The 15,663-nt window shown below is 40.9% G+C and overlaps 1 protein-coding gene across 17 annotated transcripts in view; it reads right to left on the reverse strand.

Moving 5' to 3' along the window:
- The window catches only part of BPTF (bromodomain PHD finger transcription factor), a 54,920-nt gene extending 41,121 nt beyond the window's left edge, over nt 1-13,799 (reverse strand). For 15 of the 17 annotated variants that reach the window (XM_030506339.1, XM_030506347.1, XM_030506343.1 and 12 more), the window contains exons 1-2: nt 12,932-13,788; nt 757-1,579 (exon numbers count right to left, since the gene is read on the reverse strand). In XM_030506339.1, coding sequence (XP_030362199.1) covers nt 757-1,579; nt 12,932-13,568 — 1,460 coding nt within the window. In that variant the 5' untranslated portion in view covers nt 13,569-13,788. Of the gene's footprint in view, nt 1-756; nt 1,580-12,931 lie in introns of those variants that run through there. The other 2 variants (XM_030506332.1, XM_030506348.1) reach the window with 2 other exon arrangements.
- Nucleotides 13,800-15,663: the final 1,864 nt, after the last annotated feature.

The raw sequence follows: 15,663 nt of genomic DNA on the forward strand, positions 1-15,663 counted from the left end.
TTTTCCTGTGAAAAATGTAGAATACTCTTGTAATTTCAGATTCAACTCTTCAGGTAAAAAAAATAGGACACAATGCCCTCACTAACAAGGGTCTGATTATTATTAATGTTTTGAGATACATTAGTATCTCAAAGCCAACCAGTAACAAGAAACTTAAATATACAAAGTAGATTGCTTAAAGACAGGCATTTCTTACTATTTTGACTTTCTTTACACTTACAGAAGTGTTCACATACAATATTTTCTGCATTTCTATTTAAGAAATATGCTGAATACATTCAAGTACCTCTGAAAGTCTTAGCTTCAAAGGCAGACCATCAAACCAGTAACAGTATCTAACAGCCAAATACTATCTAAGCAGGTGAAAGTATACAAAACTCGTGTCCTATACACCATGTGATCACAAAGAGAGTTAAACTACTTTTCAGTAACTTTTACAAGAAACTGGAGAGTTCCTATCAAAATTCCCTTTCTTTTCCTCACATTCATGTGTTTTAGGCATATTAATATTAAGCCAGAGGCCCTGGGGTTTTCCCCTTTTTATATACAGAGCATGAGAATACTTATTCTGGAGAAAACTGATGGATTATTTACATGGGAATATTTACATAGAAATTTTCTTACAAAACAGCAAGCAATGGTCTTATCTAATGAAAGAACAATTTTAAGATGGCAACAGCAACTTACAGCATATATTAAAAACCCATTCAATGCAATATTATTATTCAGAAAATACTCAATGATTCCTTTACTTACATAATGATTCTTCTGTTCAGGAACCAGTATTTTCGTCTATGCCTGTCATATCCAATAGGTTCATGTCGAATGTATGGTTTATTTTTTTGGATTTCAGCAACACAGTCAGTTACTCCAGGCACCTTATGTGCTACGCAGACCTCACACTGCCATTCATCTTCTGGTACCTCTTCAAGAGGTGGTTTCACACACTCCAAATGGTACACAGCTGAACAAGTTTCACAGCAAAGCAAATCCCCAAGTTTGTGACAAACCCTACAATGATCATCATACTGAATAACACCTTCTGACATTAACTCTTCACGTGCAATGTTTGTTGTAAGAAACTGATCCACTAAGAACTGCAGAACTTTGATTTTATTCTCTACTGGTCCATAAGGATAGTCCTCTGTCTCTTGGAAAGGAAGAACATGATGGTATTCCTTGTCACTCTCACAATATACCCGCAGAACCTCTGGCCACGTCATTCCATCTATGAAATACAAAGTGGAATTAACGCTATCTTTGAGGTCAGCAGGTCCAAAGGTAGTATTTGAAGTGTCTTCTTCACGTAAAACTGCTTTTAAAAGCACTATATGCATCTCTGCCATAAGTGTGCACTGCTCTTGACTTACCAGAGCAGCACAGAAGTCCTCAAAACGAAAAGGAGAGAGGCGTAAAACAGTGCCAAAGTTCCTTAGTACCTCATAGATGGCAATAACATTCATTATATGCTCACTAGGCACCATTAAGTCCTCTGAGGATTTAGGAAACTCCAAGGGTGGGATATCTTTTTCTTCCAATATTGGAGAACGAGGACGATGCACTCTTTGTCTTCTCCTACCTGGAATAAAAAACAACAATAAGAATCTTGCCATTCACTGGTCAACATGTTTAAACATCTATGAACAATGACTGTGTCAAACTTTCCAAACCATTGCAAATTAAGGATTCACATCTTTAGTTACATGTGATGATTCACCTAATAATCTTATGCTTTAATTCACAGTATGAAAATAAAATACACAAGATAGCTGAAGTTTAGCTTTAAACACTTAGAGCAGCTGCGTTTCCCATGTAATCTGATGAATCTTTGAAAGGACACCTAGAATTTTGTTTAAATTAGCTAAAAAAGACATTTCCCTCAGCCAAAATATTAATATAGAAATTTTTCTCGGTTTTATTCATGACTAGTTTATCATTCCTTCCTGGAATTTTAACTTTAAACTTAAAGCATCGAGCTTCAGACAACAGATATTTTGTATTTAAATACTGCAAGCTATTTTCCTGCCCAGTGATTGCACACAGAGAGATCATTTCAAGCAGATGTCTTAGGACATCAATTTCAACTGAATTAGAACACAAAACAGAACCTAAATCACTTTCTCCACTGCTTTCTAACTAGAATATTTATCCTGGATGCCTACAAGCCAGAAACAAAAGTTAAATGTGATATTATATGAAAATGATTCAGGAACTCCCAATCTTTCAAAACAAAGCACACAAAAAACCGCCCCCCGCATGCTTCAATAAGCCAGGAGATATCTCCACAGAATGAGGAGGAGGCGGATTTATGGAAGGACAAAGCCTAACACAAAAAGCTTGTCTGAAGAGGTGTTTCACTACCTAAAAGAAAAGATACTGAGCATAATTAATTCAGACTCAGATGCTAATTCAGATGAGATGCTACACCTTCTTCCATTTAATTCCACTATCCTTGATGCCAAGCAGAAGGGAAAACAAAAGAGGAAATTTTCTGTACATGGCACTACCAGACAGATGAAATATTTCAATCTTCTACTGATATAAAGTATCCAGCTACATGCAACTATTTTGCAGTTATCAGTTAAAGTATTAGTATGCAATCAAGTTTAGGCAATCTCATAAACTAATCATAAAACCATCTTCTTGATTTAAAACCAAGTTTCAGTCATCTTGGATGTTACCAAGAAGAGGAAATGGTTCTCTGTGGCATTTGTTCAAGCCACCCTACTCCCTCCAATACTCCCACAGATACAGGAAATAAGTCTAACTGGGGGCAAGACCTGCTAAGGCAGGCAGATACTCAAAGACAGATCCTGTTGAATCTAAATACACCATCATTAAACTTTAATGCATTGAAAAGAAAAAAGTTACCTAAAAGAAAAGCTACCTTTTAGAAACATCTTGATGCATAATAGCCAGTTTGCAGAACGATTCCAGAAGATAAATAAATCTATCATTGAGCTAGATTGGCAAGATGACACCATATACATCTCTCCCTCTCCAACTTTAAAGAATGAAATCTTACACAACAAATTAGACACTCTAAAGCAATATAGAAGATGAACTGCCAGATGTTTCCATTACAGAAGTAATGGGTCAACATCATCTGTGTATAAAAATAAATTTCCAAGTTTAGTGAAGTTCGAGTTCTGCCTGTGGAAAATGAAGGAATGCTTGTATGACTGTCTTCCAAGATGCTGCTGCACAAATCAGTGGAAAATGTTTAATCATGGCAAACACACAAAAACACAGGAGTTTCACAGCCAGACACAAAGCAAGAAACAGCTAGATTAAACCCAACTTTTCTATCACCATGATCCAAAATCATATATGCATAAACCAGAGTTGGTTTAATTAAAAGACTCCAGAGCAAAACACACAACTGCACACTCTGATTAAACTGCGTTAGGGTCCTGGAGCTTCCTTCAGTATTGCAGGACGGTGTAGGACCAGTCCTAGAAGCTTATCATGCAATACAACAGCAACACAAAATGGATATCTGAAATCACTGATGGTCTTCACAGAGTCCAAATATCACACAAAGTGGCAGAGCTATAAAATCGGATTTTTTTCAGTGTTTGCCACTGTAGCAGCAGAAAAACGTCTGACGCACTTAAAGCCATGAAAGAAAGAGCCTTTCAAGAAAGCATGCAGCAAGAATGACACCCTGGTTTACCCAAATTAATCAGAAGTGACATAGCCCCTCAGTAATTTCAGGCAAAGATAAACTAGAATGAAGGAACACTGCTCAAAGCAGCAGACTCCTTATTTCCTCTCTGTTGTTGAGATTTTCTACTCCAAGAACAAAAATGTTATTGTCCTATGTATTGTTTTTATCCTTCATTTAAAGAAATCCCAAACAAACACCTGACTTCCCCTATACTATCTTTGTTGATGTCTCTTTCACAACACTGGTATATTTCTTACATCAAATTAACAGGAGAAGCACAAAAAGGAACCTTAAATCAGGCATTCCTAATATTTTCTGAAAAAGTTTAAGCCCTCTAACACCTCATTTTACAGAGGAAGCATATTGGTACAACTAGAGGTCTAGAATAAATGTGTTATTGGGACACAAAGTATCTCATACCACCATAATAAAGAATTGATTTTTGGTGCAAGTACAGTGCAACGGTGTGGTTGCATTACTCACACCACTCTTCATCTTCTATCCAAATCGATTTACATATTTTCATGTTTGCTTCGGTATACAGCCAGAAATTTCTGAAGTGTAAAACCAATAGTTTAGACACTAAGGAAAAATATATTGCATTGTAAAATGTATGCTCATTTGTCCACTGCTCTGTGTTATGCCTCATGGTACGCAGCCCAGTTACTGTATCGTACCACTCAACACTGCCAACCCATACTGTAAATCACACACCACATCTCAAGAGCTCGAATCATTTCTCTTTTTGGACACTGAGCTGCTTCGAACAACTCTGCACTGCATCTAATCCGTTTCCCAGAGCTAAACAAAAAGAAAGTATTCAAAGATGTAAGAAATGGTACCCAGACATATTTCCTTGAGTGGCTTGGTGGCATGGTATTTAAAATCTTTCTATGTTTCTTTATTTCAAATTTCACTTCCAATTTGTTATTGATTTTTGCTGTATCCAGCTTGAACAGAACTTGAAGCCAAGAAGAGAATCACAAAGTGTGATTTGGAAATTCACAAGTTCCAAGCTAATTTGTGCTTAAACATATTCCTGTTCGATGCATCAAGTGCAATCTCAAGAAACGCTCCAAACAACTTTGAAAAACAAACCCAAAACCCCAAACCAACAAAACCAAGCAGTCTAATCTCCAGTGAAAAATATGGACATTCTCTGCCAAGGAGCTCATAAAACTTGAAGTACTCTAAGTGGCTATTGAACTTAAATTACAAGCGTGGACCAATGGAATAAGATATAACCATAACAAAGTCCTACAGTCTCTGTTTTGGGCCGAAATGTTTGTATTCTGCTGGTTGGGTGGATAACCCTCTCCCTCGCAACTAGCCCAGACAGCTGAAGAAAGGTGGTTTGGAATTCCAAATAAGGACTCCAGGCTTCTTTGTGATTCTGCTAATAACAACTTCCTCATTGCCAGTTATCTGCAGTGTGCTGACAACCTGCACAGCTCACGCTACTTAGAAGCAGACTGAACTTCTGTGAAGCTCACAGTTCATGTTTACTCAACTGTTCTTCATACACACCCTCAAATTTTGAAAACCAGTTTTCCTACAATAAACATATCCAACTTTCCAAGCTTTTCACTTTCAAGGAAAATCTTCTCCTTTCCACAAGGCAACACATCCAGTGCTTGAATTTGGTATTCACTGGCAAACACACCCTCCAAAACAAAACCATACCCCAGTACCTTAACATGCATTTAAAATAATATATGGAAGTGAAATAGCATAACAAATTCAGTGCAATGACCACACTGTGGAGGCAACAGAATTACATTGTTGCTCTTTTCTTAACTTTGTATTACTACATCACCTACTGCCATTAATATTTTTCAATTTATTTTGGTATAAATAACTTTGGATAAATCACTTTTATGATTTGCCCTGGACAATTTCCCATTTGTGGAAATCTCATAGCAGCAGGTTTTTTTGTTTTAAGTAGAAAATGCAACTACTTCTGTATTACTTTGTCTAAAACAAAGTAACATCAAGAGGATTCCAGAGCAAGTGTTCCAACAGCAGGTACTTCACCTTTAAGCACCTCCACCTGACTAGACTTCAAACTGAATCTAGATGCACCTACTCTCAATTAAAGAAAGTCAATTTACTCACACTGAAGATCCCCCAAATGGATTCTAGCTTTATTACATGTGAATTGTATACTTCTAAGATCATTTCTGCATATTAACCAAATCCCTGAACCAAATTCCACCTTCAGGTTTGAGCCATTACAAAGAAAGAAAAAGTCCACTTCTACACCATTCAAACTCTATAGCTTTATTTGGAAGGAGAAACTGATCTGCAAATAGCCTCCTGCTGCCATGATTGGACTATTTACAGGATCCAGATCATCTTGAGCATCTCAGCATTATACTTCTGTCTAGCATAAACTTCTTTTAAATAGCATTCCTTCACTAGTTGTCTCCAAAAGGGATAAGCCTGCAATGGCTGCCTGTCCCTATTTTGAATTCTCTAGTTGAAGAGCTGCCTGTAATTAAGATTAAAGAGTAAACAATTTTATTCACATGGCACATTTAATTATAGATATTGATAATTACAGTCTACACTTACTATAATCTATTAAAATAATTTATATTACAAATATTTAAGCAACACACTAATGATATTTGCAATAAAGTTATTGAAGTAACAGGCTCAGCATCCAAACCAAGAATTTAGTGAAGCACCTCAAAAAAACTATCCCTTGCTTTTTTCCTTTTTAATTTCCATCTATTCAACCTGTTCAGTTCAAACGCTGAACCTCTCGAAATTTAGAAATGGAGTTTAAAAGGACCGAAAACTTATCTCCATTTTCACTGACAGACTGAAAGAAGAAAAGGGAAAGTCACACCCATTCTTCAACTCTTTACCACAGGAGAATATGGAACTTAAAAATATTTTAACCATCTTTAATATATCTTCTTCTTTATGTAGTTATAGTTTTAAAACTACATATTTATGCGGTTTAGTTTTAAAACAGAGTATCTAAAACAACTATTTACATAATTGTCCAGAATACAGAAAAGGTTATACCATGACTAAATATGAATTTCATGCTTTGTGCTCTAGTTGTATTCCCATTACCATACACATGTATCCTAACAGAAAGGACAAAAAAACCAGTTTTGCCTTGTTTCACTTATGTTACATATCCCTTCACTCCAGATGTACAGTGCTAGTAAACACAGCCTTTCAGCCCAACATATTTCAAGTAATGGACTGGTGGATGGAGGTCCTACGTAATAAATACTCTGCCAGAACCAGTCTTGTTTAAACAGGGAGACAGTGGTAGCTACACTGGTATGACCTGAAAAATAAACACTGGTTCCTTGATTAGAAAGCTCACAACTGGTGTCATTTCTCCTTTCTAAAAACTTTCCCTTCCTCGTGATTTCTCAGCATTTGGGCACTAAGAGTCCAGCTTAGAGTTCCCGTTCACAGCTGCAGAGGATAAGATAAATTTGATGGAGTATAGGGGAGAGAAAAGACAGACCGAGGAGTTTCAGGTATTTTGGTTGCCTGTCACAGGAGAGGGGAGAAATTATAGTATAAACCCCCAACAGGCAAACTCCACAAAACTGATGCCAGCAAGTGAAAAAACTTCACATTTTCCCCAGTAAGAGATTAATTTTTGCTTTCAAGTTCATCAAGTCAAACTACACTAACACAGAGGTCCACCATTAGTAAAACAGAAGTGGGTTGGTTCTGTTTTCCAGATCATGAATCACTATAGAAACTTCTCAAGGTAAAGACCAATTGGCAATTATATGATGTCATGGAAGCATGAGTACTCCTTACAGAAAATGTCCTCTCCTATGTTTTCCTTCCTCCTGGAAATTTTGCCTTTTAACCACCTTCCTAAACTCACCAAGACTGTCCTATTTTTGGTTGGTTTTAATAAACATACAAGAACCAGACATTTGCTATTCACCAGGCAAGTTTCAAATGAGAATGTACAGCAATGCACAAGTTCTCGTCAGATATCACTGAGAAAACTGAAACCAGTTGATGAAAACACATTAGAGAACTTTTTATGTGTCTTCTTTTCCTTTCTTTTCTTTTTCCCCCACAGCAGAATGCATGAACTGGATATAGCTTCTTGTTTGTCACAGCAATACCCAAACTGGTTCCTTAATTAAAAGCCAACCTCTTGGGAGAACATTTGTTCAGCTTACACCAAAGAAGAAAAAGCAGTAAAATGAATCAGTTTAACAGGAAATAAGAATATATTATGAAAAGCAGTGCCAAACCTGAAAAATCTACATCTTTTTCTTGGGATAGGACAAAATTAAAGGGTTTGACTTATATGAAACACTTTTTTGCCTTTTAAAAACGCCAACATGACAAGCAACATGTTTCTAACATTCACAAGTCTAACAATCTCTGAAATAGTAAGATGCATTTGTAACTACTTGTAAGTGCAGCTCCAATTAGAGTTTTGCTCTGCAATAGCCATATCTAGCCCAAACCTATTTAATTTGCCTTGAAAAGTTAAAAAAAACCAAACAACTGTAAACCAAATAACCAGATAAAATCTAACCCAACATTAAAAATGAGACTTTCCAAGCACCACAAAAGCTTTGGAAGTTGAAGGAAAAAAGTAAAAATAACCAGTTACTAGACTAGATCCTGAGAGCACCCATATCACAGAAACTCTCAACACATGCTCCTAAGTTTGACTACTGCCTTGCACTGTACCAAACCAGGTCTTTATGTTCATTAACAACTGGTTTAAAACTTTAGGCTGTTTATTGTTTACTTTGTACATCTGGCTGTAGTACACTTCTAAATCAATTTTACACTAAGAGTTTCATTTCTCAGCATCATGGCCACCAGTACGCCAGGAATACAAGCCCCCTATATTCTAAGGCATTATTTTAACATTTGGATGACTAATGCGAGACAAGAAGCAGATGAGACCCCACACTCTCATTCTGAGAAGTACCTGGAGGGACAACCCTTTTGTGCCCAAAGCCCAGGAGGAAAAAAGGTAGCACTAACATACCGATCTTCAGGAACATTCTGACAGACAATTTCTTAGTTGGGACACACTCAGGATAAGCTGTAATTAATTTCAGAAGTTAGTAAGCTCTGAGAGCCAGCCCCAGTCTACTAAAATCCGCATTAATTCACCGTACACCAGTTCTATGCAATACAATGGTTAGCTATGGAATTTTACTGCAGACCTACAAAAGAAAGTTTGCACAATATACCCATCAAAATATTCTACCTTTCACAACACACAAACTTTGATAATAGCACAGTATTTGCTGCATAGAGCTTCCTAAAAAGATGACTGAAGTAACAAACACTCTCTTCAGATAAACTAGAAATTTGCATGTCAATACAACAGAATCAGCCACCAATTCACTCCTTCTACACCATTTCTTTGCTAGGACTCCTCTTCCACATATTTCATGACTGGAATGATGAACTAGTGATAGTTCCTCTAGAGTAAAATCAAAGTTCAGATTACTACATGGTAAAATAAGAGCATGCTAGATTTAGAGAACAGGGTACCCTAGGTGAGATGGTTGGGAGGCTGGTAAATCTTCTCACATGACAAAAGAGGCTGCATATCTTACTGTTATATCTCATGTCTCCACTTAAACTATTTTTCAAGAGCATGAAAACAGGTTAAGATATAAAATTACTACAGACACAAAACACAGCACCTCGTTTCCAGTTTTCGTTCACAATGAAGATAAAAGCACACTAGTGAAGTAATTGGTTAAGAGAAGTGATGAACAATCACTGCAAATGCTTAAACTAGCAAAAGCTATCTAAAAAAGTATATTTAAAGACAAATATTTTGGCTCAGAACTCCACTGCTTTGCATTTGCTTGTTAGATAGACTGCAGCCAAAATCTAGATGTACAGCTCTTCCTAAAACTAGTTTTTCTGGGTTTTGACATAGAAAATCAAGAAACAGAAAATGAAGGACTTGTAGGCTTGTTGATTAAGGCCTCCTTTTAAAATGCTGCAGCATATGGAAAATACTTGATACATATAATTGTGACAAGCCTAAAGTAGAGCTTGCAGTGGACAGGTAATGGCAAAAATAGTTAGTGATACAAGATATATGGGGTAGCTGTTCTGAAAGTACATCTACCTTTTGGGGATACAAATGGATAAGAGAGAAGGGACACGACACACACACAGTCCCTCTACCAAAAGTCTGTCCAGCAGAAGAAAAAGCAATGATAAATGTCATATGCATTCACACAGTAAGCTTTTACTGTACCATTATTAAGCATTATATCAAAGGTGTTTTACCATTCCTAGTATTTTGCTTCTTTAAATAGTTTAATAATACAGTAAAAAAGTGCTCCTACATCCAAGTCCAAGATATATCATAAACTTCCCAGCAAAGCACAAAAATTGAGCCTTTCTTGGCCAGAGACATTGCACTGTGATCTTTTAATTCATTGTGCAATGTAAGCTTGAAAAAGCTGTAAAAAGTCTGTCACTCATTTAAGTGGATGTGATATACGTGTCAAATATTCATTGGTAGGAGAGTTTGACTGGGATTGCGATTTTTCAATACCTGCTCTCAAAAAATAAACTCTTTAGCCCCTAAGACTACAGCCTGCAAGTGGCAGTAATCAGGCTGCACATGGTTAGGGAAGGTAAGTAGAGAATGATCATTCACCATTTCTTCTAGCACAGAAAACCTCGCAGGCACTGCGTGATCCTGTTTGGGGCCAGTGTGGAGAATGCAATCCTTCAAGCTCTCCAGTTAACCACAGGAACTGTGCCACTGTGTATTACAACTTGTCTGGTTTGATGACAAATATATGAAAGAAAACCCCCTGTATCTAAACATAGCTAAAGACCAGTTCTGGCTCAGCATGCACCTGAGTCAAAGAGCACTGGAGCCCACGGAAAACTCTGAAGACATATCGCTGAATGTGTGCCTTACTCTTAACACTCTTCTCCGCACTGGCCACTGTCAGATAAAGAGATACTGAGGCAAGGTGAATGTTTTCCTCGCCTATTAATGCTGTTCTAATGTCAAGTATCTCTTCCTGGATAAGACTAAGATTTCAATTAGTGCCACAACTGTGTAGCAGCACTCACAATTTAGGTATTTGTTCAGCAGAAACAAGACACAGGCTCAGCTGACTGAATGAAAAGTTTGCACTTTCTTTGCAATAGGGCAACAGCATTTCTGGGAGAGAGGGAAGGAGGAGGGAGACCTTTAGGCAAATACTGAACTAATGAGAACTGCCAGTAAACTGCCAAAATAACAACATAGATGTTTTAACTACCAAATACTCAGTGCTACAACCCCAAAAAAGCACATAAGGATGAAAATGCTTACTTAAGCTTTATCTTATAAAAGTTAACTGAAGTTATCCTGACCAAGTTAGAGATAAACATGTAAATTATCGAAATGGTTTCTGATACACCTAAATACCACATAAAACCTGTCTATGCTTGTACAACAACGCACACAGGAGTATCTTATTTGCCAAAACAAGTACATTTCAAAAACTGAATACACCCATACTCTGCAGAACTCATTTTAAACCTGGATGCTCATGTAAAAAATACTTTCCTGACCAGGCCAATTAAAGCAATAAAAATATTCTTTCCTTGACAAAAGCACCCCCCCCAAAAAAAAAGAATAAAAATTGAAGTTACCACAAGTAAGCAGGAAATGAAGAGTTAAAAGTTAAGAGAGTACTTGAAAGGTTTTTTTCTTCTGTGGAGCCAGACCTCAATCTTTAACATAATACATATTCAAAAATCTAAGTTTGATGGCAGGACATCCCTGCAACAAGTAAACTAACACCTTAAAATTATCTCTAAATTAAATTAATTTAGTAATATATGTACTGGTTTTGATTCATTTAGGTTCCTGAGCATATGGATATAGATTAAAAATACATATGTATTAGACAGACATACAGAGATTTTTAAGGACTATTATGAAGTCACATAATGAGCTGATACCATTAACTCACCAAAATAAAAACAAATGACACAGTAGCCAGTACTTCCCCCTTTTATGAAGTCAGTTAACTACTCAAAGCTACACTCCTTTTTTAATTAAGATGCAATGCATTTACACCAACAACCTGTTCCTCCCTCCTTCCAAATTGGTCAAAGACTTGTACAACAGCAGCGCCTGTGACCCTGTAGCCCAATTCAGAAACACTCCTGGGTTATCCCTGAGTTTAACTACTCTCCTGGTGCAGAGACTTTAAAAGAATCCCCACATTTAAATAATTCCTAAGCTTGAACTCCATTCTGGAATGAATTCAAATAAATCTAAAGTGCTTAAGTTTAGATAAAAGAATATTTGAAGCTTGAAACCCACATGGTTAAGAACTAATTAAGCACCAACAGAAGAACTGGCCTGAAAAATTTGATCCCAAATTTGCCACTAGAGGTTAAAAAAAACATAAATAAAATAATCACAATGATGTTTAAGGAGTTTTAACACCAACAGGAGTTTTAAAGGTTGCCATATCTTCAGATAAATGCAGTATTTAACACCAAGACTTTTGACCCAACCTCCACCTTTTAATCTTTGTGTTTAACTAAAACTAGGTTTACACCCTTGCAATGAGGCCCTGTGCACTTTTCCCCAAACTATAACAATGCAATCTCCATTTTGAACAATGCACCTCATTTCCCTCCTTGGAAAGCTAGTTTTGTCTTAAAGCCAGTAAATGCTGGATCCAGTTATACCTCTGACTTCAAGAGCCTGAAAATTTTCAGTGTTCATGGTTTTTGGCTTTTTTTTTTTTTTTTAGACCACTTCAAGTTGCATGTGCTTCCTCTCCTTTTAACATCAAGTTATATCTGCAAGCACAAGCCATCCTTTCCTGCATATATTTGAAAGGACCTATTTGCAAGGCATGCATCTCCTTCCCCTTGTTTTTAAATATTAAGTGAATGCTCCGTACACTTTTGACACTGTTTGCAACACGTTCTGGTGTACCATGCATTTCTGCAGTCACCAGAATCTCCATGCATATTTGCAAAGCATCCCCTTGTTACAGCATTCCCTTGTTACAGCATGCCCTCCCTCCTCCCAGTGCATGTGTTTGTAAGCATCTTCTAGTGTTCCCTGCATCCGTGGGGTTGCCAATCGTTAATTTGCATACCCCTCTCCCTGTGAGTGCTTGCAGGCATCCCTTACATACACGCATGGGAGGAAGAATGCGTGCGGACTGTATTTGCAAACCTAGAGGGAGCATGTGGGGTGCCCTCGACTTGTTTTAGTTCATCCCACTGACTCTCTACCTGGGGTGCTGCTGTAAGTGCTGTGGCTCCTGAAGCTGCTCTCAGTGCAATAACTGGCATCGTCTTCATCCTCCATCTCTTCAGGGTAGTCAGAGTCGTCGTCGTCCTCTTCCTCCATTATCTCCTCCTCCTCTTCCTCCTCGGAGTCCTGGTTATCCTCGGGGTCTGCCTCCTCTTCCTCCTCGGACACCATGCTCTCCTCCTCCTCTTCGCTCTCATGATCATCGTACACCACTTTGCTGATGCTCCTCCTGGACGAGGCAGCCCTGCCTTGGCTGTTGCAGCTGCCTCCTCCGCCTCCTCCCCCTGCTCCTCCAGCCCCAGCCCTGCCCCTACCCTTACCGCTGCTGCCTCCCCCACCAGGGGTGCTGCTGCTGCCGCTGCCTCCCTTCCTCTTGCTGCCCCCCCTGGGGGAGGCGGTGGCGGGGGAAGAGGCCTGGGCAGCCGCGGCTCCCTTCTGCTTGGGCCCCGCCGTCTCCGCCTGGGCCGAGGTCGCCCACCTGCCGCGGCTGCTGCCCCGCTGCCGGGACCTCAGCCCCCCGATGGGGCCCGCCGGGGCGGGCGGAGCCGGGGAGCTCGCCTGAGCGGTGGCCGCCGCCGGCTGCTGCTTGGGCGGCCTGCCTCGCCGGCCCCGCATCTCTGGGCGCTGGCCGAGGGGGGAAGGGAGGGGAAAGGAAGGCTCGGGAGGGCGCTCGGAGTCCGGACAGGCGGCTACGGGGAAGCTCCCCCCCCTGCGAGGGATCCGGGCCGGGGAGGGGGGCCGCCGAGCTGTGAGGGCCGAGGGCTCAATCCGAATTGCCGGCGTCCCGCTCCGGATCGCCACCGGCCGCCATCTTGTTTCTTCGTCTCTGCCTCGGCTCGCTCCGCTCTGACTGGGGGAAGCGGCAGCGGCAGCAGGCCCCGAGCGCCTCACGTGACCGGCCGCGCCCGGCAGCCGCCGCCAGGGGGCGCCGCCGCCCTCAGCCGCCAGAGCCATGTTGGAGCCGGCGCGCTGAGGCGGCTCCGCGCCACCCCCCGCGCCCCGCGGCTGCTCCCGCCGCGCTGCGCGGCCCCTGCGCGCCCCACCGCCGCGCTCCGCTCCCTGCCTGCCTGCCTTCCCTCCGCCGGCAGCAGCGAGCCCCCCGCCCGCCTCACTGACACCGGTCACCACCCCGACACCGCCGCCCGCCACGAGGCTCCCCTCAGCCCCGCCGACGGCTGGAGCTGCCCCGCGGCCGCCACCCCATTCCCTGTGTTTCCCCCCCCACCCCGGACTCACCGTCTCCCCACACCCGAATAGCGACGCCCGTCACCGGTTCTCTCTCCCAGAGCTCCACTCGCGCCCCAAGGGGAGCCCCCCCGCGCTGCCACCCCTCGGCTTCAGGCGGCCGCGCACCCCTCAGGGGACAGCTGCGAGCGCAGGTAGGCGCCGGGCTCTGCCCTCCCCTCCGGGCCGGGCAGCGGCTCATCACCCCATCTCCCCTCAGGAGAGGTGCCCTCCCTCAGAGCGCTCAGGACCCCCTTCACCACTGCACCTCTTTCGGTTGTAAATCTTCACTCATACACAGAAATTAAAACCCTTTCGCAGCTCACTGTTACCTACCCAGGGTCGGTATAAAGCAAAATAAGTGAGGAGATCACCTAGGGCCCCACCATTTGCATTTTTGTCCATCTTTCTCCAACCTGCTGTGCTTGCAGTTCACTGGAGCACTATGAAAAAGAGAGAGGCTTCATCTATTTCCTATTCCCTCTTGTTTTCCCATTTGCCAGAGCCCCAAAAGGGCTAAAAATCTACATAAACCAATCGCAGTGTTGGGTTTCTAATGGTACCACTTGAATTCAGGGTATCGGTTTCCCGAGCAAAAGCAATACAAATTGAAAGCCAGCTCAAGGCACGCAAACATTTTGCATTTCTGACAACCAGCCTTCTTTTCATTGCTAAATCTACACAGCTTTGGGATCCCAGAGCATCTTATCATCAACAAATAAGTGTGTTTGCATTTTTGTTTTCTCTCAGTCCCTTGCTTATGCTTCTGTGTGATGTAAAACCCCATGCTGGTCATGGCATAAGCATGCTAGCTCTATGTCCAATGGGTCATTTAATTTGCATTCTTCTACAGTCATTTTTGAAGCCCTTTGTTCATTAACTTGTTGCTCAGGCTGAGCACCTCGTTAAACCCACAAACCTGCTGCAGTGTCAAGCATGCAACAATGTCACAATGGCACCAGGCTGCAGGGTTTAGCCCAATTTGCAGTCATATCCGGCTTTTTATCTGCATCTCTTTTATATTCAGTTGCACTCTTTTTACATCCAGTGTTGCAGCTGCAGAGGCTCAGGGCCATGGTCTACACACAGCATGATATAGACACAGCAACAGCAGCAGACAATATTGCCTAACCCCATTCACACCTTTATACTCAATTTGTATTCTGAATCTCTCGAAGTTACCTTTAGATTGCTTATGTCAGGGTAATGTTTGCAACATCTTACAAGGTTGCAAAGGATTGTGGTAACTCTTTAAATACATGAATACACACATCTGGGGTTTGAGGTAGGTTATTTCACTATCTCCCGTTGTGATGTTAGGAAAAACAGTTGTGAATTTTACCATCTACACACTGAGAATCGAGCAAAGGTACCTAGCGTGTCTACTGCACTAATACTCACACAGCCTGTAGCAGTATGAGGGCATTAACATCTCTAAAATATTGCGGATTTTGTATACTTCTAATAGACCAAAGGTGGTAAGAGT

Source organism: Strigops habroptila, chromosome 14 (genome assembly GCF_004027225.2).
Source record: "Strigops habroptila isolate Jane chromosome 14, bStrHab1.2.pri, whole genome shotgun sequence".
In the NCBI taxonomy this organism is placed as follows: Eukaryota; Metazoa; Chordata; class Aves; order Psittaciformes; family Psittacidae; genus Strigops; species Strigops habroptila.